The sequence below is a fragment of the Cydia pomonella genome, chromosome 1 (genome assembly GCF_033807575.1).
Source record: "Cydia pomonella isolate Wapato2018A chromosome 1, ilCydPomo1, whole genome shotgun sequence".
NCBI lineage: Eukaryota > Metazoa > Arthropoda > Insecta > Lepidoptera > Tortricidae > Cydia > Cydia pomonella.
In genome coordinates, this window is record NC_084703.1 from 13172015 (window position 1) to 13199630 (window position 27616).

General features: G+C 36.3%; 1 protein-coding gene across 1 annotated transcript; it reads right to left on the reverse strand.

Annotated features, from left to right (window-relative positions):
• Nucleotides 1-141: 141 nt before the first annotated feature.
• LOC133515701 (WW domain-containing adapter protein with coiled-coil homolog) lies at nt 142-27296 on the reverse strand. The gene is made up of 10 exons (XM_061848246.1): nt 27101-27296; nt 26956-26989; nt 26188-26446; nt 24493-24813; nt 13453-13617; nt 10830-10987; nt 10064-10313; nt 9676-9824; nt 4167-4294; nt 142-4046 (listed from the first exon to the last, which is right to left on the reverse strand). Exons 1-10 carry the CDS (start codon nt 27139-27141, stop codon nt 3965-3967), a joined length of 1587 nt encoding a protein of 528 aa, XP_061704230.1. The 5' UTR covers nt 27142-27296; the 3' UTR covers nt 142-3964.
• Between the last annotated feature and the right edge of the window lie 320 nt (nt 27297-27616).

Consider the following 27616-nt stretch of genomic DNA (forward strand, 5'->3'; position numbering starts at 1 on the left):
GTCATATTCACTCAGCCACCACCGCACTAACAAACTGAATATAACATGTTTTATAGGTATATATGACTATATTCTGCTACGGTTGGTGTGGTAGGCAAACATATCCGATAGTTATTATATAGGAACAATTCATACTAATAGTAATTTTGAAACGGATTTATTTAAACTGGTTAAAACTTCTTATTTCAAACTAAGTCAGAAAACAAAAGTTACGATGTTATGTAGAACATGAAATAGTTATTTGTTTTACAAGGAGGCAAAGTTGTTTAACCGCTCGTGCTAATATTGATACCTGAGCAAGCGAAAGATTCCAAAATTGAACCACGAGCGTTGCGAGTGGTTCGAGAAGTGGAATCTAGAGCGTTGCGAGGGTTTCAATGCACGAGGGTTAAACAAACTTTGCCTCCGAGTGAAACACATTTTTCACCACACCAACGCGAGGAAAATAATAATTATGCAAAACCAAAAAAAAAAAAAACAAACCAAATCAAATCCAATGAACTTAATTCAATATTTATCATCCAAAATCATCATTTAAAAATCAATTCTACCAGCTAACATAAGGAAACGACTCAAAATTTGCATCTGATTACTTTGCCTCACATGTGGATAAAACGCAACTTTCTCATTCGTTTTTGAACAACCAAGAGGGCCTTTATCAGTTGGTGTGGTGAAAAGGAAATTAATCATAGGCAAGCCTAATGTGGAGGCGATACATATCGCGATCTGTATAAATTACTATTTGGAGCCTAATCTTCATACAGTGACAAATGTTCCAATAGCACGAGCAGTAGGGCTAAGATGGTCGGCTCTTTATCATTTGTCAGCATGCCTGTCACGTTCTAACAAGTATGTTAGCGCGAAAGTGACGGGCATAGTGACAAGGGATAAAAATAGAACCATAGTGCCACCGCTGCAATTTTTACGTGTATTACAATTCTGTAAAATTTTAAACTTTGTAAATAATTGTCATTCAATACTTCCATCATTTATGTACTTATAGGAATTTAAGTTTCATAGGCATTGCAGGCAGAGGGCATTGTGTAATGAAATAAAATTCATGTATCAATAAAATCAATATACAATTTTAGGTTGATACATCAACTAGAACAAGCAGTTAATACCATTAAACGTTGGTATTACTGTAGTATTGTTTACGGAATTGTAAAACTATCCAATCGGAATGACTTGACTAACATTAGTCACGAGACTGTATGAAGGTTGGACTCGGGCGTTAAGTCTTCATTACAAACAGCGTGGTCTAATTTTACAATAGATAACTCCACACAGACTTAAACAACATAAATTACATATGTATTACTATTTTATTTAACGCGTGAAAGTGAATGAATATCACAGTACTTATTTCTGCTAATATCATTTACATAGGGTGGCAAAATTTAGCAGTTGAATTAAATTGATAATATTTAGCCCTAATTATTAGAAAAATAAAAACCTAGACCAGAATTTACCACTAACTAACCTTTTGCTAATTACTCCTTTATTCAAATGTTTTCCTAGACTTGATACAAATTGAAATCGTCCCTCGTTTGTTTGCACTCTCGTAATCACAAAGCATGCAAATTATTTTGATTATCAAATAAGCTTATATGATTTTCTTAAAAATCAACTAATACCTACATGAATTTCTGGTTACAATCAATTATTATTACAAAATACCTGCTTTTTACATAGTTTATACATTTGATTGGTCAAAATGAACATTGATGTAACTACGTGGAATACGTCCGTCATGCGATCGATATCTATCTAAAAATGCGCCGGCGATACATACGTATACGTACTAACGTTTGCGGGGTGAGGACCCGGCGCCGGCCGCTCCCTCCGCCCACTTACACATGTATACACTTCACCATCTAGGACCTCGTCACTCTAACATTTCTTTAGACAAAACAATACTTGCCAAGCTTTTTCAAGCATCATTTTTATGCGACGTAAATATGCAAAGAGGATGCTGGTTCCCTTTTTACAAGACTATCATTATTTATTGATCCTTCTCAATAATACGTTCTACAAAATAAATTCGATTAATTTTAAATTGCATTAATCCGGAGTACGAAAACTCCGTAGAACCTAAGATTTAAAAATAACGGGGAGAAGATTTTATGAGAATACCTTTATTGTTAATAGCAGTAAAGAGAATTTGAAATAGAGGTGGATTGTCAAAGAAAATTATGTAGCCACAGTAAATTTACTGCCATCTTTAGACACATGATTAAAACTTTTAAAATGCCATTTGATTTCGATCCTTATCCGCTCACTAATGTGTTAAATTTGTTTAATATCAAAAAGTGGCGCGATCTTACCGGGCATAGGCCAAAGGTTATGGCGCCATCGCTCGAATCGATGCCGTCATACCTTTGGCCTTTGATCTATTAGATGACGCCATTTTTTGATATTTAACAAATTTAACACATATCGGTGAGAGAATAAGGATCAAAGTCAGATGGCGTTCTTATTTTTAATCATGTGTCTAAAAAATGACAGTAAATTTACTGTGGTTACAAAGTTTTTTTTTGACAATCCACCTCTATTTCAAATTCTCTTTGATAGCAGTCAGTATTGCTTGTCGACTAGTAACTGTTCTGCATTTTTCGTAGCGTACTGGCTTAAGCAGTCTAGTAAATGAAAAACGAAGGTTCTACAAGTATCTGCTCCGAAGTACTTTTTATTATATCAATATTTACAGTAATTCATTAAATTTCAACTACGGCATAAGGAAATTTATAGTAAGTTGGAACACAAATTATGTGTAGAAAATATCGATTTTCATTCCACGGCTCGTGCACTTTATTAACTTTGGTGTCAATGGATTAGCCCTTAACTGAACACGTATTGCTTACAATATTGCCGATAGTAAACAGAAAGCGTAGAGGGCCTCACACACAGAGCTCACGGTCCCCTCGATATACGCCGGGGCCCCATCTCACATATGCCTCTAAACGGTGTCCGCGATCAATTGTTACATTTTACATAACCGTTCTCTGGTCACTACACCTAACGCGCTGTTCTCGCGATAGTTCCATCCGGCGCGGCGCCTGGCCCCAGCCCTGAGCTCATAACATTTTATGAATTATACTCATTTTTGAGATATATTTTGGTAAGTAAATAGGCTTTTCACTGTCAAAGGAACTTTCGCGGGGACAGTCGGAACTATAGAAAAATAATAAATTTCCTATGAAACAATTATTTCAATAATTTATTATTTTACAATAAACACTTCTTATAAAATCACTGTATCCTTACATATGACCGAAATTATCATTTAATAATAAAATATTACAAAAGTGACCCAACTGAAAAAGTCATGAAAAGAATTATCTACGTGTATTCAAAATCTAAATATAAAAATGCCAAGTCATAGAAACATACATTGAGAGCCGCCAGGCAACTGAACTGAATGAGACTGAATAGACATAGTTTGGATCTCCTTATACAACAATATGACCACAAAAAGTCACATATATTTTACTAAAAGTGAGAACCAAATTAATTTTAGAAGTAGCCTGGTGATTCTCAATGCAATTAAAAATATACTAAATAAAAATAAGTGTGAAGTGCAGAGTCAGTCTAAATAGTGAATGGAGCGCGGCGCGAGAGCTCCCTCACTCACTTCAACGTACTATAGACTTACCTACCATTTATTTCATTCAATAATAATAATCATTTACATGTCATAGAATTGTAAAGTAGTTCAAACCCAAATTGACCAATCGTGCATTTTCACGAGAACAATTGCTTAGAATTTAACACCAAATCACACAACACATTTAACAGTAATCATTCGATCTAAATTACATAGAAAGAGAACGGAATGAACAATGTTTAGCATTGACAGGTAAATGAAAAGGTCCTCACGTCACGTGGGCGCGGAGGGCGCTAGCCGGGGGCGGGGCGCGGGCGCGGACGCGGGCGCGGCGGGCTCGGCGCCCCGCGCACGCCCCTAGTCCTCAGACGACGACATGAACGAGTTCTGCGACTTCAGCTCCTCCAGCCGCGAGATCTGCTGCCGCAGGTACATTATCCTGTACACCACGTACACATAATAAGTGACAGACTGTCATGTTAACTGTAAGCTTCAAACATGCTAGTTTTACCTTAAGTTCAACTTCGACAAACGCTACACTATATGCAAACGGACTTACTTCTGTTCTTGTAAGGTGGCTTGTATCTCGGTGTGGCGTACGAGTGAGCGCGAGCACTTCAGCTCTGCGGACACGCGCGTGCACTGTAGACACCCCAGTTGATAGGCTTCTTCAGTGTATTTATTTGCCTGTAAACAAGTAGTATAATTTGTTTTATTATTATTCGGGCAGTTGAATATTAAACAGAAACTTTCATTGGGCATATAAATACTTACTACTTGTTTACTTTGAGATTGTCGTTAGACGCGAATACGCGGCTAGATTGTGAAAAATTATACTTTACAAAAAAGAGTAAAAATCAGTGTCACATTAATAAAATAGGTACAATTATTGTTTATTTGTATGAACCATAGAGGAAAAATTTGACAGAGGCCGCGCAACTGACGACCAGCTGTGACACTGCAATGGAGGAAGGATTCAAATGCATGTTACGAATGTATACCTAGCGGATTGAGTACATTTTCTCTAGTTTGGTACGAACACCTTTCTAGCTCGAGGATAAGGTTCAATTTAGTATGACAAAAAAAGTGAGAGCGCCCTCCATTTTAAGTACAACCAAAGTAGCTAAATAGTTCGGTATAGTTTCTATTTTTCTCCGTGAGCTTCTACGGATTATCGTCTTATCTATTGTTTAAAAACCGCAAAGGCGCGTGCCACTATGAAAAAATGGTCAAGGCGCATAGGTAGCGTTTATTGAATTACTACTCTATTGAGCACGGAATAAGATTCATTATGAACTAATACAGAATTCTAACAGAATAGCTGTCTGATCTCTATTGGTGCGTCTAAGGTAGGCGACTAAACGCTCTCAAACCAGCTTAACTTGTGACACTGCGATCCGAAACAAAGATACGTATTCGAAGACCTCGCTTGCACTGGTAATGCGAGCGCTCGGCTAGCTAGCGCCAAGGAAGCAATGTTATGTTTCTCGAGGAGCAGGTAAAAAACAGGGCCGGATTTTCACACAAATATATTTGGGTGGTTTTACGAAATAACGCTAACTCTTCAGACTTCTAACAAACTGACACTGTTTGTATGGTTTACTTGAAAGAGTTAGCGTGATTTGACTCTAAACGATATGCATATTTTGTTTTATATTTATTTATTTTATGCATACACTTTTATGTATATGTTACTTATTTTTTTGTTGACTCATTATATAAATTTGTATAAATGTTTTACTAAATGTGTACTCTATTGTAAATAATATCTTTATTTTAGTGTACATAATTATAACATATAGGTCTATTTTAACATTAGTAGTACGGGATTGTTAAATGGATATACATATTTATTACTATTTTACCATTGTTTTATTGTTTATTTAAAATTAGCCTGTTTAAAGTTTAAAATTAGCAAACAACTGTTTAAACAGTTGATTATAAAAATGAGTATATCTCGTTATTATTGTAATTACACAAACCCATTCTGTTAGATGTGTACCTACTATTTAAATAGTGTTATGTTTTATCTCTTTAAATTAATTGTGTGAAAATCCGGCCCTGTTTTTTACCTGCTCCTCGAGAAACATAACTTTGCTTCCTTGGCGCTAGCTAGCCGTGCGCTCGCATTACCATTGCAAGCGAGGTCTTCGAATACGTATCTTTGTTTCGGATCGCAGTGTCACAAGTTAAGCTGGTTTGAGAGCGTTTAATCGCCTACCTTAGACGCACCAATAGAGATCAGACAGCTATTCTGTTAGAATTCTGTATTAGTTCATAATGCATCTTATTCCGTGCTCAATAGAGTAGTAATTCAATAAACGCTACCTATGCGGCTTGACCATTTTTTCATAGTGGCACGCGCCTTTGCGGTTTCTAAACAATAGATAAGACGATAATCCGTAGAAGCTCACGGAGAAAAATAGAAACTATACACCATATATTTAGTATGGTGTACCGAACTATTTAGACACTTTGACCGCTACTAAGTATTTGACGCTGACTGTACAACTTTATGGATTATTATCGTATTTTACGAAAGATAATGTGATAATTGATGAACTTATGTATGAAAATTTATGGATAATGGCTCTGCTAGAATGGAGATATTGCTTTTGATTATGCTGATTGGAATATCAATGACAACGACAATGCAATATTTAGGTACCATCAAGCTGATCTTATGGCCTTATATTATAGGAACTGTGTGATAAAACAACGCAATCTGACTGAGAATTGCTTTGTTAGAATTGTCTCGGTGAGTATTAGTTGCCTGTTGAAACAAAACATACCGTAAAGGATTGTATCAAAAATTATATTTTGAATAAACAAAAATTAGATTATCGATGTACGACTGTCATCTTGGTTAGACCCGCGAGAATTGCGACGTTTTATATTACGGCAGTAATTTGCAGCTGATGAGTGACTACTCCTACAAGTAGCTTTTTACAAACAAACAAGTATCTCCATTTAAGACAAAATGTTGAAATACAATGTAAATAAATACATCTTTTCATTGAATGTTTTTGTTTTCTTTGATGGTTGTAAAAATAAAAATAAATAATATTAATTTTTTTTTTAATTTTACAGTTCGTTTAGTACGTCGTCCGGTTAGCTCGACAATATCAGCAGGCCCTCGGGCTTCGTTATAACTGTATGGATTCTACTGTATTTGCATATTCTGTTAAAGGAAAATTAAAAAGCTAAGGGGTTAAAATTCCCGACCGAGGAGGTGAAAAAGTCCTGCGTATTTTTGAGGCACGTTGCTGCTTCGTAAAAAAGCATGCAGAGCAAGACATGATAAAATCGAACAATCATTGCGAATTTTAAATTTGTAATCACAAAGTCTATTTAATAATTGTACAGTCAGGATCAAAAGTAGCAGGTCAAATAACATTTCATAAGTATCTAACATTCTGTAACGGATTAACAAAAAGTGATGTCTTTAATATATAACAACTAAGACTGTAAAAGATATATTTTTGAACGCGAATTTTAGAAATTTATCTACATTTGGAAAAGTTATACGGAATATCAGATACTTTTGGCGCGTTGTTTCATCCGCTACTTTTGATGCTGACTGTACATTACGATACAAGTGCGAAAAATAGGAAATTCGAAAGGAGTGGTGAGAAATTAAAACACGACCGAAGGGAGTGTTTTAAATCGATACGAGTTGCGAATTACCTATTCGCACATGTATCGTACAACGGTTTACAGTACATATGGCCCTTTAAATGTTCGACACAGTAACGTAATATGCAAATTTTCGCACTAGTGCGGTAAAGTAGCACCATATGTACTGTAATAGTACGTTATGATACAAGTGCGAAACGTGTATTGTACGAGTACAACGTTTTACAGTACATATGGCCCTTAAATTTTTCGACATACGCATATAGTGCTAGTTACCGCACTGGGGCGGTAAAGTAGCACCATATTTACAGTAAATAAAATTTGGTTCAATAACTTTTAATTTATAGTTGTTACGTACAACTGTGTAACAGAATGTATGGCTAGTTGCGATCTTCTACTGAAGAAGCTCGATCTACACCCCAAACGCGTTACTTCCGCGTAGCATTATTTCCATTCGCATTTTCCCTATTTAATATTTTAACCAATCGTTTATTTTCATAGTACTACGTTTTATTACACGTGTAAATCCTTGTCGCTTTTTTTCCTAACGTGTAATGTTTTAACGGTATTCACACTAAATCGATAGTTCGTTAGGTAGCTTCAGATGCCTGAAGGGCAAACCGCCCAGAAATAGGAGCCCCGCTAACCGCTTCACGGGGCTCCGTCTAGTTAACCCTTATCCAGGCCGTAGCAATCTACAAGGTTTTTTCAAAAAATCCAAATATATTCAAATTAACCCAGCTTTGAGGATTCATTTGAAAACAAGACACATTTCCCGAAATTTGAACTTTAACCCGGAATACTAAAGTTGAAATTCTATTGTCCCATATGTGGTCGGTAAATCGTACTATGACTGGAAAAGGGTTAAGTTGTGAAGGAAATGTTTTTGGAAAAGAAACTATTGGAATAACATTTTTTTAGAGAAAATAACGCCTGCTAGTTCATGTGAAATAATGCGACGCGAAACTAACGCGTTTGGTGAGCTGATCTACACACTCCTTCTACCGTCCGAAATTAGGCAGTTTTGATTTTAAAGAAGTTGTAATGTAAAAAAATATATGGTACGCCACTTGAAAGGTTAGTTGTAAACGCGAATAATTGTAGTAAATAAAGCGTCTACAGAAATTAAAGCGATTGCGAAGCTCTCAAACTAACTCGTCCATCTATTGGTCAGTTTCAAGCCTCTTCAACAATTTACTTTAGTCACAGACCACCTAGACGCCGCAAACATGCTCAATAGTATGGGGACCGAACGTGTCAATTTTTTGATGCCTACTATGACGTCACGCAAGCGATTTTGTGATGTGCAACGCTATCGCCACGGTGATCCGATTCAAAGGCGTAGGTAATAATAAATCGACGTTTTTATGATTGATTTTATATCGAGTATAAATCGAGTTTATGGACAAAAAATGTGAAGCGATTCCAGTACAGTCGGTGCTCCAGATTTGAGAAATATACTATAACATTAAGAATAACAATATTATATAATCTCTCACTTTATACTTAAGCTTAAACTTCATAAAGATTCGTAATACGTAATACGACTTCGTAATACGAAACTGTCACAAAAATCGAATATAAATCGAATTTCATAGTGATACTGCATAAAACATCGCAGTGTACAAAACTAGTGGCTTAAAATCGAAAGAATATGAGAAAATCCCTCCTACCATGCAACTAAACGATGTACGAAACTTACGAAAGTATCGTGTTTGCTGTCCATTGCGACCTACAAATAAAATGCCTTCAAATATAAGCCGTAATGGATGGCGTACTTCGTAAAGACACTATCTTTTGACTATCTTAATAGAAACGTCACGACATCATTACAAATCGTCGGGGATAGTGCAATACCGCGTAACTAACAAATGCAGTAAGGTCCAATTACCTTGTACATTGTTTGAATTTCGAACTCTTACGACTTTGTTAGTTGCGCGGTATTGCACTATCCCCGACGAAATTGAAAATAAATGATTTTAAATTAAATAAGGCGATATTTAATAACAAAATTACTTACTTATGAAAAGAAATGTCACCTTTCACACGACTAACCACTCTCGTCGTATTCGCACAGTTAATTGTGCTACAATGAGGCATTTTGTTGCGTGGTAATAAACATCTGGCACTTGGGATGTAATGAGCACCACTGAGCAAGAAGTATTGAACTGTACTACTTAAAAACTCGCGCAAGTCTTGTACTTGCGGTATCTAGTTAATCCTAAATCTGTGACTTAAGTATATTATTATTTAACAAGATATGGACAGTTTTTTATTTTCATTCCTAGCGCGCATCGTGCCGTTTATGTTCCTTTGATATCTTGTAAGATGAGGAAGTCGTACTCAAGCTGCGGCATGTGAGATCTTAACTTCTTATGTTGCGTAGAAAAATGGTTTAAAAATGGTAAAGTGAATAAAAATGGACAGCTCGCCTGTTTCTCGAGAATGTCGGCGGGCCAGCCGGAGACGTGCGCCGTGAGGTCGGCGCGCACGTAGTTGACGAGCGACGGCGTGAGTGCGGGCGCTTGCGGGTGGTGCAGCGCGCCGCCCACTACCGACGAGTAGCTGCCCAGGCACTCCACTAACACACAAATTACTCATTAATGTAACTTGAAATTTGCAACAAGTGATTATTGCAAGTTAAATGTAAAAGTTCGGAAGCAAGCTCAATTTATAAAAAACAAACATGGTAACCATATACAAAACTGTTTAAATAGTTGGGGAATTTCACAAAACTGTTTGTATTTCAATTTTTGCAACTAAAAAAATAAGAACTGAGACGAAAACCCAACATATAAATTACATATCTAGAAGCCTCACTTTTCCTGGGCAGCGCCGTGTCGAGATGCAGCGGCGGCGCGTGCGGGTCGGTGTTCTCCGAGTGCGTCGGCGTGGGCGGGCCAGCGTCGCGGTGCGGTGAGCCGCCGCCGCTGCCCTCGGGCGTGGCACCGCCGTTGTTGGCCGCCGTCGGCGCGGGCGCCACCGCCGTGACCGTCGCCGCCGCTGAAGGCATTGACACCGTCGGCGCCGCCACGATTCGAGGCAGGGCAGCCGCCAGCAACGAGCCGCTCTGCAAATAAAATCACAATGTAATTCATCAATTTATCACATTCACCAACATTCAGTAGACACAGGGCGAGGATGCAGAAGGATATGATGATATTATATCGCATGTTAACAGGCGTGAAACAAGATTTACCCACTGCTGCAAGTTACAATTTTACAAAGGTTGATTTAGCCCCGCTACCCTGCAGCCAGACTGCAGTGCTCCGCTAGGGTTTCATAGAAGTATCAGGCAAATTTGCTACTCTAAAATGTCTACCAGCTCTCCGTCTATCCTTTCTAATCGTGCTGTCTATCACTAAATCCTTTTGAGGAAATATATCATTCCACACAATTATCCACTAATACTCGAAATCATTCCCCTAAACCTCTTAACTCCCAGGGGTCTAAATTTCTTATATTTAAATTTAAAGTTTAAAATCTTGAGTGTTTTTGTTGACCTGACCACGTGTCGTCGAGAAGCTAAGGGGGTTAAGGCGACTAATTAGATTTATGGCAAATAAGAAGATTAGATGTGACGCACCGGTTGGTTAGAATTGTCGAGCACGACGACAGGCGGCACCGTGTTGCTGTCCGCGTTGTTCCGCGCCACGGAGTTGACGTCCCGCCCGCCGTACGAGTTCTCGGAGAGCGGCGTACTCCGGTCCGGAGATATGTCCATGTCTTGTAAAGACTGCCCATCTATAATATCAAACGAAAAATAATAATTGAATGTTCTCAACAATTAATCAACTTTAAGGCAGTCTAGGCTGTTGATTAAAAAAACGGATTTTTAATTAATCCTTTTTTCTCAAAAGAATGTGAATAAACTAGAAAGAACGGCAACAAAAATGTTTACAATCGCCATTGCATAACAGTACTAACAATATTAGAAATTACATTTTCTACTCCAGCACTTGAATCTGTCAATTAAAAGACTGACAGTGGTATCTAAATATGTTAAATCAACTTCATGTGAGTGGCGGCGCTAAAGTCTATTTGTGTATGGGATCATAAGACAACTGCTTAGCAGTAATCTTATGAATAACTAGCGACCCGCCCCGACCACGCACGGGTTACAAAACTTAACATTTTATACACCTAAACTTTTCTCACGAATCACTCTATTGATAAGTGAAAATCGCAGGAAAATCCGCTCAGTAATTTTTGAGTTACATAATACATACATACTGAAAAACGCGATGGGCAACTGTATTTTATAAGGTGTAGTAAAGTACAACCGTTGTATATTTTTAAGGGTCCAACTTGTAGGCAATATGTTCAAGAAAGGTTAGCATTTGTTTTCAAAATTAATTACCCTTTCGAATTAAGATATATTTAGGTAAATTTGGTCATAATCTAAATAAATAAATTCACTTAGTGTATTTTTCCTCCTTAAACGCAGCCGCGACACACGAAATTCTTAAATACGGTGACATTTCAAACAGTCTTCCGACATTTTGTCTTTCGATGATAGGTTAGGCATCGAAAGTATGGAAGGTAGAGTTAAAGAACGCAATCTCCAAAGGCAGAAATTATGCTAAAGTGTCCAGTGGTCAGCTATAAATAATAGTTCCAAATCTCTCCAGAGTAGCGCTAGAGTTGCTAAGAATCTAGGCGTTATTGATGGAGTGAAGTGCGCTGTCTATGATTTGATTTTCTTTTCAAGTATTCTAGGTATTGTAGCGACCTATTTAAGGTTTTTTGATGACACTTTTTGGTATATGGAGATTCCATTCCTTATCTCCACCTTCCGTAATCGAAAGCACAAACCTATCCGACATTCAGCCACAATTGAAAATGGTGTAATAATATTTCAAACGGCTATTAAATTAATCAAATTAAATATTTTAATCATGAACAAAAACTGTAAATTATAAACGTTAATATTTTAAAAGTAAAACTCATTTATACCTAGTTAATGCGTATGAATTACTACCAACATAAAAAAAAAAGCTATACCTCCCTAGGAAGTTATACTCGTACCTTAGCCCTACGTGTAACAAACGACGTTTTTTAATACAGTTGCGACAAAATAAGAAAAACAACAATTAATTTTTTATGCATATTCTATAAGACAGAAACAATTGTAAATATAAAACATTGTAGTATTATTACTAAGTATCGGTATTTACGTTTATTTGTGTATCGTATATTTAAATTGTAGTAAAACGAATAAATTATAAAAACGCCTCTTCTATGACAGGCGTTTCGGCAGCTATTCCGTTCCATTCAGACAACTTATTAAGAACGGTTTTTTAATATTCAATATTAAAAAATAAACGTGTTATAATGATAAAGAGGTAAGTAATAAAATATGAAATATGTATGTTTTTATTATTCTTACATTTACAGAAGGATTTTATGTGCATTACTACTTTTAAAGGAAACTAGTTGATGTTAGTTTCATCAATAAGTAGTCATGAATTGCTTCCAATAAATTAAATAAAAAAATGGAAAAGTGAAAAGCACTAGTTCGCGAAAACCAACTTTCCGCACGCTAAACAGCTACGTAAAGTAGCACTTTTTGAGCAACTGTATTAAAATACAATATTACCAAAGAAGATAGTGAAAGAGAGCGAACAATAGGGTAAAAAACCAGTGATGAACGCACAATGATACGAAATAAGAATGTGACGAGCGATGCTGATACCTTAATACCCCCTCCCCTATTGACAACAGGGTAATTGTCTATTATCTATACAATTAAAAAATATATTTAAATAGTTGCGTGCAAACTAAAGTGAAGTTTAATAGAAATTGCAAATAATGTAAACAAATATGACAGATTTTGTTAGCATTTGACACAATAACCTAAAATTCATCCCTAAGTTGTTTTTACTGAAATATTAATATTAATAATCAACATATATATTAAGTAAAAAATATATTAATAAAATATTTAAGTATGTATATCGACTGTTGATAAGGTCATGAGTGTGTTTAAAAACTGCGGGATCACGAAGTAATGCAGGTAAATTGGTTTACATTACTTGCAATTTCTATTGAACTTCACTTTACGTGCAACTTCGGCCCTTGAATTTTAAGTACTCCTACAAGAAACCAATTTAAGAATGGTTGAAATGTACTGCATAAATAATTTATGTATTTGTACACACATACACAGGACGTACACTAGTTCTAGTAACTAATTCTAGGTACAATACCTTTCCCTTCGTGAGGCGCCGACGAAAGTTTTGGTCGAGGTCGGTCGTGTGGGTCATCCTCCCTGCCGCCATTATTCCAGTACCTTTCTGACCCGCTATTGGTTCTTTTACTTGGTTTCTCAACTTCTCTTCTGCCTGATCGAGAACTGGATCGCTTTTCTCTATCTAAGTATACGTGAAAAAAAATTAATCCATAGTCGAAATTAAAACTATCTAAGCATAATAACATAGAATCTCCCTATCGAAATGGTCTCGAATATAATGAATATTTACTGGGACTATTATTTTGAATAGAGCAGTAACTTAGGCAAGAAAGTAAGTATAAAAAAAACAAGCAGTGTATGCAGTTAGAACATGAAGGAGTAATAATCTGCAGATATACAAACGTCATTCATTTGACTATGCGAAATGCAATATGCAGCAGAAAGAATTATTTAAAAAAAGTACTCCAACTAATATTTGATAGAATGTATCACTACAATGATTAATAAAGTATATATTATGTATATATAAGTGCCACGGCCAAAGTGGCCAAATATTTCGTAACACTTTTGTTACCAAGGTATAAGGATGGGTCGCGATATATTTAACCACTTCACATACATATTTTTAAATAGGCAGTTTTACTCTAAATGAAATATCTCGCACAAGCGTTGGACATCCCTTATAAACTTGGCTAATATTCATAAAAATATATACCGGGTGGGGCCTGAACCACAAGCAAATAATGAAAGCATATAGATTGTACTCCTCAAAGGATGACACTTTTTTTCAATAACTTTTAAAATAGATGAATTTCGATAATTTAATTGAAGTTGCTTGTCACGCTTGAAACATAACAAAATTCGCAATGTTTTTAGAATAAACTTAAAAGTGTACTAAAAATCAATACACAAGTTAGTACGTTAACGTAAGTCAGTTTAAAGATGTTGAATAAATGTTGGTCAGATTGAGGAGTGCAGCCTACAGTATTTTTTGCTCCTGTTAAGAGGCCCACTGATTACCAGCTAGCCGGACGATATCGGCCTGTCAGTTACTCGCTATTGTCAGCTTTTGCGAATAACTAACAGGCCGATATCGGCCGGCGAACTCGTAATCAGTGGGGCCCCTTTACAGGCCCCACCCCACCCGGTATATATTTTTCACGCCACTGTTCGCAAATATGGCAATAGATGGTCTAAAACCAAGCTGCAAAGTAGGCAATAGCTGTAACACCTGAACCACCACTACTAGAATATTTCATTGTTATCACCATCTGTCATTGGTAATCATTGTTATCATCATCTGTCATTGGTGCGAGTAAAAGGTCTTTTTATGGCGCAACTTTTTCGTTCGAAAATAAAATTAGGTTATTTATAGGACCAATTACTTGTAATAAAAAAAAGGAACATCAAAACCATTCAGTTCACGCTTAAATCGTTTTTACTTTTGTAGCCGTTTGTGGGTTTTTAGCAAAAACGCTTCTAAGTTTAGAGTTGGTTTCAAGCAAACAGAAAAACGCCGCTTAAAAGTGATAAAAAAGTAAAAAAGGCGGGATCGAAAAATACTGAATTAAATACTTAATGGATAGTGTAAATTGTGTTTGACAAAACAATACAAGAAACACGTATCTACGCTATAAAAATGAGTTCTTCTAGTGAAGAAAATATAAAGGTTCCTGGCAAAAATTCATCGCTTTCTTTCAACCATGTCCTCACGCCAATATAATTATGTATTAATTTCTATTAAAGTACTTATAGTTATGCAAATCTTTTCTTATTTCTTCGCAGTAGTCGTGAAAAGCACAATGTAATTCCTCGGCAGGAAACGCTACAGATGGACTCGTATTATTTGAGGGCCCCCACTAACGTGTCGGGCCCTCAAGCTCACTCGTCCATCTTTGAGCGGTTTTCCGTCCTCTCCTAAAAAGTACTATCGTAGCTATCTGGTTTAGTTCTGGATAGAAAATCACTCAATGTTTAACAAGTTGGCGTATTGAAAGTTAGCTCTTTGAAAACGACTGGTTCACTCATTTAATTTAATGCAATACTAAAATTTATATAGTGTTTAGAATAAGGTAAGATTTAAGCATGCAATTTATTGTTAAAATTACCAACACAAAACAAAATTTGTACACCTAATGCTGGTAAGACATAGTGATGCTAATAAATTCTAAATTGTCACATCTATGTACCTATGTCTAACAAATAAAATATTGATTGATTGATTGATTGATTGACTCAGCCAAGTGATTTATCACATCGACAATTATAATCGTAATATACAATTAACTGAAAATATCAATTCAAACTAAAGTATTATTATTACTTAGATGTATAAAATCTATTTTTTTTTATACATAATAAACACTATCGGTTTTTATCTATAGGTTTTTAGGGGTATACTATCGATCTAGATTAGTCTTATGTTTGGGAAAACGCGTGTTTTCGAGTTTTCATGCGTTTTTTTTTTTCGACGCAGAATATGGTCGCTAATTTCGTGTTACCGGCCACTGTCCGTCTGGTCTAGCGGGTTAAATGACGCGGACTGCTAAACGAGTGTTACGGGTTCGAATCTCGCCCGGTGACTAACTTTTTTTTTTTTATATGTTCAAGTTTATATATAATTTTTTAATTTTTATTGTTTTAGACAAGTTTAATTTAGTAAAAAAATGTTAAGATTATCAGGTGATAATCTTCGATGGTGTATAGGTATACACCACCATATTACAATAAATAGTTATAACCGAGCAAAGCTCGGTCGCCCAGGTACTTATGAACTTAAATAAGACGTTCGAAGAATAGTGCAACGAGGGGGATAAGTGAAATTTTGGATACGAGCCTGCGGCTGTCGGGAATTAAAGACCCGAGTTTGCAATATTCTTACCCCGGAGTTACACACAACGTTTTTCATCACACTTGCGAAGAAAAAACTAAATATTAAGCGAAATAATTCTTCAATACAGTGACATATCAAACATTCGTCCGCCATTTTGTAATTTCTTGGCAGGTGAAGCATCGAAGGCAAATACCTATTCCGCAATAGGCGCGTTCAGGCAGGGAAAACGCGCGCACCGGCTCGGCTGAGGCACGTCATTGCTTCGCACGTATGCTTGCTCTGTTTCGACCCGCCTATTCAGCCACGATTGAAAGTGATGTAAAAATATTTTAAACAGCTGTTAAATTAAGGAAATTAAATAATTGTAAGCATAAACAAAAATATTTAATTATAAACGTCAGTATTATAAAAGTAAAACCCATTTATGCTACTTGGTTTGTATAAATAAGTGATATAATTGCTATAACTACCTTTTTTTTACAATCCATAACTCCCGCGGGATAGGCCTTTGTCCTTCAGCAAATGTGATGAAAAAGTCTATATTGTCTATTTCTCATAACAGCACTTGTGCTTTATAATCGCTAAAATGTTACTGCGATGAATGGCTGCCAACCTAACAAACTCAAAATAAATAGTTTCAAATTAAGTCCATTGCTGCCAACAGTGCCAACTTACAAAATATTCATTAGGTTGTATAGTAGAAACAATTACTACATAAGTCAGAAACGCGCATGTGACTACGAAGACCGCTTAGCGTTGCTTGTTAGTCTCCATAGGCTACTATGCCAAAAAAAAAACTTGCCAATAATTTAACTTAGCAAGGAGCAAGTACCAGGGCCTCATGAGTTAAGAGAAGGTGTCGCTGACCAGCCGGGCCAGGGCGAGCCGGGTGCGTAAGAATGTATGTTCACGTATCTTAGCTTTATACTTTTGGTTTATTTACCTATAAGTTTATACGTTTCTACTAGTTTGATGTTTGTATTATTTTTGTTGACACGTAGAAATATATTGTATGCAACGTTGTATAAGTAGGTCAAAAAATGCTCATGACCCACGTCACTCGCCTTTTTAGGGTTCCGTAGCCAAATGGCAAAAAACGGAACCCTTATAGATTCGTCATGTCCGTCTGTCTGTCCGATTATGTCACAGCCACTTTTTTCCGAAACTATAAGAGCTATACTGTTAAATGAACCGCATTAAGATGTTTACACAAAAATAGAAAAAAATAATAATACATTTTGGGGGTTCGCCATACTTCGAACTGAAACTCAAAAAATCTTTTTTCAACAAACCTATACGTGTGGGGTATCTATGGATAGGTCTATAAAATGATATTGAGGTTTCTAATATCATTTTTTTCTAAACTGAATAGTTTGCGCGAGAGACACTTCCAAAATGGTAAAATGTGTGTCCCCCCCCCCCCGTAACTTCTAAAATAACAGAATGAAAAATCTAAAAAAAATGTATGATATACATTGCCATGCAAACTTCCACCAAAAATTGGTTTGAACGAGATCTAGTAAGTAGTTTTTTTAATACGTCATAAAATAAATAAAAAATTTCATCAAACCCATACGTGTGGGATATCTATGGATAGGTCTTCAAAAATGATATTTAGGTTTCTAATATCATTTTTTTCTAAACTGAATAGTTTGCGCGAAAAACACTTCCAAAGTAAAAAAAAATGTGTCCCCCCCTGTAACTTCTAAAATAACAGAATGAAAAATCTGAAAAAAATATATGATATACATTACCATGCAAACTTCCAGCGAAAATTGGTTTGAACGAGATCTAGTAAGTAGTTTTTTTAAATAGGCCTTAAATGGTACGGAACCCTTCATGGGCGAGTCCGACTCGCACTTGGCCGCTTTTTTACCCTTCTTATACAATGGTTGCATTAAAACCAAAATATCAAATTCCAAAAAAAAACTTAATATTAATTAAAAAACACAGGCAGATACAAAATAAATCTAAGATTATTTAGAGGTGTAAATGTCCCTAAATGTCTAAGATTAATATAGTTTATTATCAAATGCCATTGCCATCCCACAACATAGGCCTAGATAGTACGACCGCTACCAGCCTGCGACTGGGAGTTAAAACTAATGAGCCCAATCGCTGCCGCTGTGGCTCCAATGTTGACGAGCTGGGCCACCACGGACTGTCCTGCCGGAGAAGCGCAGGTCGCATCTCGCGCCACGCCCCCCTGAATGATGTCATCCGGAGGGCGCTTGCTTCCTTTACCGTGCCGGCCATCCCTGAGTAGCGTTGAAAAAACCCGGAAAAATATGGGAAAATTTCCAAACGACTCATTTTTTTCAAGTTTCTTTCGTAAAAAACAATGCAAATTTCAGTTACAATACTTCCGAAAAACAAACGAATAAAGCAGTAAAAATCAAGTTTTTTAAAAATTTATGTATTTTCCCATATGAGATTAATTGTGAATTTAAACAGGAAGGTTACGGTTGCACGTCTAATGTGTTAGTTTCTGGCATTTTGACAGTTTTGACACTATCATCACTCATCACTGGTCATTGTGTATGACGTATTTAATTTTTCTGAATAGAACGGGAAAAAACCGAAAAGAACTAAATTTGGTAAAATTCCCGAAAAAACCATTTGATTTTTTCCGGAATCTTCATCTCTATCCCTGAGGCGAACGGTATCGCACGCGACGACGGCAAGCGCCCCGATAGGATGACACTCATTCTGTGGAGGCTGGGCAGGACACTTGTATGGGACGCTACCTGCGTTGATACGCTCGCGCCCTCCCGCCTCCAGGCGACCTCCGTCAAGGCGGGAGCTGCGGCTATAACCGCAGAACTAAAACCGTAGGACCGTGGGGGGCCAGCGCGAAACCATATTTAAACAGATTTCCCAACGCCTTGTAGACACCTCATGTGCCCAGAGGGCAGGCCTGGCCACCCAAAAGGGTAATGCTGCCAGCCTTCTGGGCACCATAACACATGAAGGTGACCTGATGAGAATTTTTTAGTTACAAGTTTATTTTAAGATTTATCAGATTCATTTTAATGATAGTTTATTTATTGTGTTTGTTTATCAAATTATCCTTAGAGATATTATTTCCAAAAGTCAAAGTCCCGTATAATTAAAACATTCATTCAAATAAAAGAAACATACGAGAACCGAATGAGGTGTCTCATTAGACCGCGGGCCAGGAGCATATATCGCCAGTCATCGCCTCCCGGCTGATAGTTTGTCAGATGATTGTTTAGATGCTATCATGATTTAAAAAAATAGCCGGTTGTATCGCGGTGGTAAGACCGTCAGCTGGCTAAATGAACATGTAAAAAATACGCGCCTTACCAATTATGTCCGCAAAATATGCGAAATGCGTAATCCGTTTATTGAAACGCCTGATGGAATGCTACATGCAAAGTTTCATGATTTTATCACTGTCATAAAAAGGTAAAGCGCTTATTTTTTTTACATGTTAATGCGACCAGCTGATAGTGTTGGTAGGAACTCGAGTATTTAGAGTCTGAATTTGAAGAACTCAACTCGTTTTTACGAAAATCAGCGCTTAAAAAACTTCCGAGTCTTTTAAGTCCCGAGGCGAGTCATTTATTGAGTCTTTTTTAAGAGAACTCAAAAGGACTTGAGCCTCCGCATAAAGGCTCCGTCAACAATTTCATAGGTTTAACCTAAATAAAAGTAAAGAAATTATGCGTTATTGCATTACCTAATCCACGAATATTACTTAAAGACAAAGCATTTCGAAAGTTTGCAAACAAAAAAATAGAGAGTTTTTTGAAACGGACTAAAGAACTCTAACAAGTTGAATAGAACTCGAGTTTAGACGTAATATGTGAGTCTGAAAATCTAAGTCGTGTTTCAAAGCAGAGGACTCAAAGTACTGGAGTCTTACCAACAGTATCAGCTAACCGGTCTTCCCACCGCGATACAACAGGCTGACGATTTTTTTAAATCACAATATAAATCGTGTCATTGACCTTGAATCGTGACCTTGTCATGTTATCAAAGGTAAGATTTGACAAATCTAAGCGTCGTCGTGGATGACACGAACTATAGCATCTGAAGTATTAAACGGGAGGCGGTGACAGATTTTTTTTACGTGTTTCGCTGGCTGCCATATCTCAACCCACCAACGGAACGGCAGCTGACGTCCATCAGGGTTCATCATACATAGCCACTTTACGAGTTATCACCCGGGAGGCGATTGGTCATGGAAATCTGTTCCTGGCTCGCGGTCTAGCTGTAATTATACTCAAAAATAAAGTTACTAAATATAATAGCCCATGTTAGCTTGAACAGACCAGTCTCCACAAACAGCACCCGTAGCACCAATTAGCTGGCTAATTTAACCAGTTGGCTGCGACATATATGTTTAATTTGACTATTATATGTAATTATAAAGGTTCTTACATAAAAATACACTTTGGTGAGTTCAGTGTAAGTGTTTTACTGGCTTGTATCCGATCTGTGAACTTGCTGAAGATGAAAATATGTTTCAGTTCACGCAAATGGACTAAAATACTTTAATTAATTAATGATAACTAGTCCAGTAGTAGTTGGGATAATTGCATTGCTACATGGACCGTACTACAACTTTTTTATTAGTGAAAACTGGAAATTGTTCATCACTCCATGACTTCGAGCAACACCGGGAAGAGAGACGGCATTCATACTATTTCCCCTCTGCCGAAGCATAGGTACAACTGTACCTATGGCGGTGCATATTGTGACTCGTCCGTACACAAAAAGAGATAGAGGTGTGCAAGATTTGTCTTTGACGTGTGTCATTTTCTATGTATTTGTGTCGTCATTACAGATTGGATTTTGTATGAAGTGAGTGAGAAAGGCGACTGTCTGCACGTTTCCCTCCGCAAAAAATGGCAGAAGGATTTGTTGGAGGAAAGTCATCAATAGCATTACATATAGCTCTATCTGGCGAGCTCTGAAAACATGTGAAATCAACAAAACATACATAAACATCCTAATAAACATCCTAAAAAAGGAGAGGAGATAGCTATAGGCAAAGGTGTCCGACAAGGAGGTCCAATCTCGCGGAAATTGTTTATAGCAGTACTAGAAGAAGTTTTTAAGAACATAAAGTGGAAGAATAAAGGAATCAGTATACTTAATAAACGTCTGACCCATCTACGCTTTGCAGATGATATTATAATCTTTGCAGAAACTGCGACCCAACTAGAAGAAATGATGAATACCCTTGACAAGGAGAGCAAGAAAGTAGGACTGCACATGAACACATCTAAGACAAAAGCTATGACCAACAGTCGAAGAAGACTAATGAATGTGACAGGGACTGAAATTGATTATGTTAATGAATACATATACTTGGGAAAACACATATCTTTTAGCCCATCTAACAACGAGGAAGAAGTGGACAGACGCATAAACACAGCCTGGAAAAAGTTTTAACCCCAGAAGGAAATCTTGAAAGGCAAATACAGCATAGCCCATAAGAAAATCTTAATGGACACCTGTATCCTGCCTAGTCTAACTTACGGAAGCCAAACTTGGACATACACAAAGAAAGTACGTAAAGCTATAACCACCTGTCAACGATCTATAGAGAGCAGTATATTGAATATAAGGAAAATACAGAAAATTAGAAGTGAAATAATACGTCAAAAGACCAAACTTACAGACGCTCTTCAACAAGCTCTGCAATGCAATGTGCAGGTCATGTATCCAGATATAAAGACAAAAGATAGACATTAGTAGCAACAAAATGGACCGGACCTGCAGGACGGAGGCTCCGAAGAAGGCCCAAAAAAAAGTGGATAGACGACAACTCCTCCGTCGCAGGAAAAGACTGGCTCCAAAAAGCCCAAGACAGGACCGAGTGGACAAAAAGTGAGGAGTCTTTCACCCAGCAGATGGGATCTGCAGTCAGCCCCAAAACAAAGTTAAACAAATAAAAATAATAACAATAATCTGACTGTAGAACAAATTAAGCTTTAATAATAATAATAAAAACATGAAAATATGTTTCAGTTCTCGCAAATGGATTAAAATACTTTAATTAATTAATGATAACTAGTCCAGTAGTAGTTGGGATAATTGCATTGCTACATGGGCCGTACTACAAATTTTTGATTAGTGAAAACTGGAAATTGTTTATCCATCCATCACTTCAAACAACACCGGGAAGGGACAAACGCCACGAGGATGCAACGAAATTACGCTAGAATAACCCATTGACCTTCTAACCCAGGAGAAGATCCAAGTCTTGATAGGATTACGTGTTTTCTCGCGATGTTTTCCTTTGTCAGAAAAATAAAACAGAGTTCCTAGACAGTATCTAGCATATGCTTGTAGAAAATTAGTTTGAAAACAGATTGTTTGGGGCTTGTCTAATCGTTGGAGGAAGCGCATTCCAAAGACGGATTGCTGGAACAGCGAAAGGTGACGAAACCATTATAGTGAGGGAGAAAATAAATAAATAAATAAATAAATATTATAGGACATTATTACACAAATTGACTAAGTTCCACAGTAAGCTCAATAAGGCTTGTGTTGAGGGTACTTAGACAACGATATATATAATATATAAATATTTATAAATACTTAAATACATATAAAAGACCCATGACTCAGGAACAAATATCCATGCTCATCACACAAATACATGCCCTTACCAGGATTTGAACCCGGGACCATCAGCTTCGTAGGCAGGGTCACTACCCACTAGGCCAAACCGGTCGTCAGAAAAGAGTAAGAGATAATACAGTTGAAATTACATTTCGAGATATTCTGTAGTGGACAGCTTGAATAGGGAAGAGAAGAGCGAGGAAAGTATTTTAATATGATCAAAGTTACTAATTGCAAAAATGAACCGTATTCCATTGTTTACTACACGATACACGATCAAGCTTGTTGAGAGAATTCTTACACATGTTCAAGGTTAAATCTTCTCTGAAGTAATCGCCCCGAAAGAAAAAATATGCTCACAAACACAACCCTCACGAGATGCGGGAGATGTTGTCGGACGTCAGACCGTCAACATCTCCCGCATCTCCTGAGGATGCCTCGTGGAGAGGCGAAACACGTGTCGAGTTTTGCACTTTTGGTAGTGGGTTGTTATATTTATTTTTGCGGTGGGAGAGTTAGTGCTTCTGGGCATTTTCCGCAAATCGACAACAATTGTGCCTATTTTGCGTGTGGTGGGAGAGTTGTCCCCAACATTAATTACATGTAAAAATATGTAAGTAAGTAACGGATTAGCACTGATTGACTAGAAGGTAATTTTTTTCGGGGATTGGCAAAGTAATATTTTTTTGTTTTAAATTATATGTAATAAATACTCTTTTTAAATGCTAATTGAATAGTACTAATTTCTACTCCATATTGTTATAGAACTTATATCAGCTGAGCTAATTTACCTTAAGTGTGTGTGTGTGCCTAACATTCATAGATTATTAAGATTATGTAACTTTAAAGAATCTATAAATAATTAAAACTTGATCACCTTAGCTGAGTTTTTACTTTTTATAGAGAAATAATTTTTTATTTATTTTTGATTCAAAAGACCTCCATAAAGGTGAAGCGTGGGGTTTTAAATTGCAAGTACCTACGTTATGAGGTAAAATATTAAAATACATATACTGCATAACATCACCAATAAATATCTAGAGAAATAATATTTATGACAATATTTTGTTTTCTATGATATAAGAGTTACTTAATTATAAATAAAATAAAAAATAAAAATAGTTACTTTATTAAAACATACAAAGTATTTAGAAATCAGTTACTTCCCCAAAGCTTGACATTGTTCATAAATTGTTGCTGGACAATAAGTGCCTATTATTTTATACCACAGACAAGAAAGCTGACAAGACTGAGCATCAGTTATTGATTGTAGAAGCAGTGTAAACATCATTCTTAATGTATGCAGGCACACAGCAACTTCTACCACAGCTGTCAAATTTTGAGGCACAAACTCTTACCCCCTTATTCATAAACATGTACTAAACTTATAATGCCGCTAATAATTGTTTGTCCCTTTCCATCATACCAATATGTCGGAAAGCGACAAACAATTATTAGCTGCATCATAACTTTTGTACATGTTTATGAATAAGGGGGTTAGACTACATCTCATCTACAATTAATAACTCCTTGTACTATGTGGAAGGTGTAGTGTGCAATTCAAATGTGTATTCATATAGATTGATATGGTTCTGGAAAATACAGTAATCAATAAAAACTTACTGCTTCTGGATGAATATGTAGAATCTTTGGATGATGTCCTTCTTGAGTCCCACTCCCGGGGCTTCTCCCACTGTGACACTTCACTGATACAGTTATAATAATACTTCTTTCCTGAAGAACTAATATGCTCTGACCATTCACTGCCAGAAGGCACACTCCCTGAGGGAGCACTTCTTTTATCATATTTACTACTTCTATTAACACTTATGTTTATGCCACTAGTCCTATTCTTTTTCTCTGATTCACTTCGTTCATGATTACTTCTCTCTCGTTCACTTTCTTTGATTCTCTCACGTTTCTCCTTTGGGGATCTGACACTATCTGGAATAGTTGAAGAAAATGATTAATTATTATATCTATATAATACATACTTTCCTGTAAAAAAATTGACATGACAAAATAAAGCGTTTACCATTAACTGCATTTATTTTAAGTATTATTTGAACAAGGTGCAATGCTTTTGTGCTATAGTTTTATCAATCTGCAAGAAATAATATAAAAAAGAGTGTACCATACATTCGCTTTAGCCTTTGCCGAAATATGTGTCTGGAATTATATTAACTGTTATAATATACTAAACTTCAATTTAATTATGCTTGGCAGCATACCTGTATTTTATAATGATCTATATATCAAGTTGAATGAATAAATATTATTAAATAGTTATCAACTTAATTTCTGTCACAGAATTTGTTTTATTAAGTATACTACAAATTCGCAGTTGCCAAGAGACAAACATAAATTGTAAAGATGAGTAGTTGAGCACAAATGAAACAGTGACATACAAGGCTGTTGTAGATGAATAGCTTAACATAATAGAAATATACTATCATATTAAAAGAAGATAGCTTCCATGAAATATATACAAATACACATTGGCTATCTTTTTTAATAAATTAGCAGTTTTCAGTAATGTTGGGGAAGTGTATACCAAACTGGTTTTTATATTTGACAACTAAGTATATTAAGTTTGTGTGTTGAATTGCATTTGATTTACAATCTTGTATCTTTTACATCAATAAGGCTTTAAGACACTTATCAACAGTAGGGCTAAGATGGTTGGTTTTATGTCATCTGTTGTCATGTTCTAATGAGTATGTAAGTTGTCGGCTAAAGTCACAATCCTCATAACTCCCGAGTACTTACGAGGTTTGCAACTACTAAGAGCTAAGTAAGATACTACGAAATTATATTCAATTATGGGGAGATTTTATGTTTCAGAAACGTACTGACAAGTGACAATATGTTCCTTTTACTTACAAATAGCACATTTACACTTTTAATTTTGTACTGTTCCCAATATTACAATTCAAGGATATGTTAAGGTCTTGTATAACATTAGCTAAATATTTCTACTTTATATTTTTTCTTGATAGGTTGAAAATATAAGAGGATGGCGTAAGATTGCCCGGGTGACTATGTATATTTTAATACAATTTAAAATGTTAGAGTTTTGATATAATACTAATCTTTTACCTTTAAATATTGTATGTAATAATTATATATATTGGGGATCTCGAAAATGGCTCTAACAATATTGATAAAATTTGCTAATTGGGGATTTTCTGAGTGAGTGTTTCTTATCTCTGTGAAAGCAAAGATTTTCGAGTTTTTATATGTTTTCTCAGCAAAGCTCGGTCTCCCAGGTATTACTAACTTTAAACAAGTAAATCATAAGAGTATAAAAGGTCTTACCTGTGTACTTATTTCTAGAGGATTTATAGTCTCTATCTCTCTCCTTTTCAGAACCTTTCTGTATATAGGTATTTCTAGATGTTGCATATCCTCTTTCATCCACCACATGACTGTAGTGGTGGTGTCCATGCCCTGCATGGCCTGTGTGGGCCCCATGTCCATGTACTGAGACATTGCCATTTGGGGATCGGAGTGGTGTATATCGGTTTTCAGAAGGTACATACTCGTTTGCCCTTCTATCACTTTTGGTATTGTATTTCTGTGCGCGAAAAATTACAAATCACATTAATAATTATACATAAGGTTTTATAGACATTTTGACTATCCATATCTGATGTCCCCGCGATTAAACCGAACCGAAAAACTCGAATGCAATTTATTTTTACCAAACAGCAACATTCAATTTGAACCTCCTCTACTTTTTGCTATTAAATAATATATGTTGGCTAATTAACGGAAATTATCAAGTAAGTAGTATTCCAAATCACGATTGAAATCGATTTGAGTGTAAGATTGTCGGAAATCATAATTCACGCTCATATTACAACCACTATTGTATACTTCTAACCAAATAATGTTAGTTGCCTTAATAGGTACAGCGTAAGGCGACACTATTTAAACGCTGTTTGGATAGAAATAAAAACTGGAAAACAGAGTAGGGAACACATATTACATACAGAAGTACATAATTCGAGACAGAGTTAGCATTTACGTGCTACTACAGAAACAGTTATTGTTACAGTTGATATTTGCATATTCTATGGTTACCTGATACGGATGGGTTTGGTGCTTCTCAAAGTACCTGAAAACAAAAAGACAATTTTAATCTCTTCGTCGTAATTACAGGAAAACTATCAATCGGCGACCGCCATCTACAGACTGCAAAACCAAATCATCAAAAACTAAATCATACCCATCGCTTATTCGCTGCGGTTTCCTTGCATGCATTACCATCAATGCAAATGTACGATTTATTACGGCCTCAGTAATAAAATACTAAAAGAGGCCACTGTCATTAAAACAAGAATTATCCGTGATATATCTTGGTCGACGCCATGTCACATTCAATTCATTTCATTCAACTCAAGCAAGACACTCGAAAGAGTCAATAGAGACGCGAAAGAGAAAGGAAGGTGTTCTGTGTTGTCGAGGTTTGTCTATGGTACTATTGGTCAAACGGTTTGTCTGGTTTTGGCTTGTCTGGCCATACGTTTATACAACTGTGTTTTATTAAACCCATTACGTCCAAATGTACGCGTGTAAATATAATAGTAGAGGCCGATTACATCTTATGGGTCCATTACGGGTACGATGCTAACGGTCCCGATGTTGGGCCAGTCGTCGGGCCTGATGGACCAATTACATCCACACTCGCTGTCACCCGATGTCAGTCCCGACGTCGGGCCCGAAAAAGAGTAATTTTACATTT

What these genes read in the sequence shown, in the direction of transcription:
- LOC133515701 (XM_061848246.1), bottom strand. Translation starts at nt 27,141, where the DNA reads ATGGTAATGCATGCAAGGAAACCGCAGCGAATAAGCGATGG. An exon ending in TACATATTCATCCAGAAGCA is followed by an intron (nt 13,618 to 24,492) that starts GTAAGTTTTTAT and finishes ACGTATACTTAG; the next exon opens with ATAGAGAAAAGCGATCCAGT. An exon ending in GCCACCTTACAAGAACAGAA is followed by an intron (nt 4,047 to 4,166) that starts GTAAGTCCGTTT and finishes CGTGGTGTACAG; the next exon opens with GATAATGTACCTGCGGCAGC.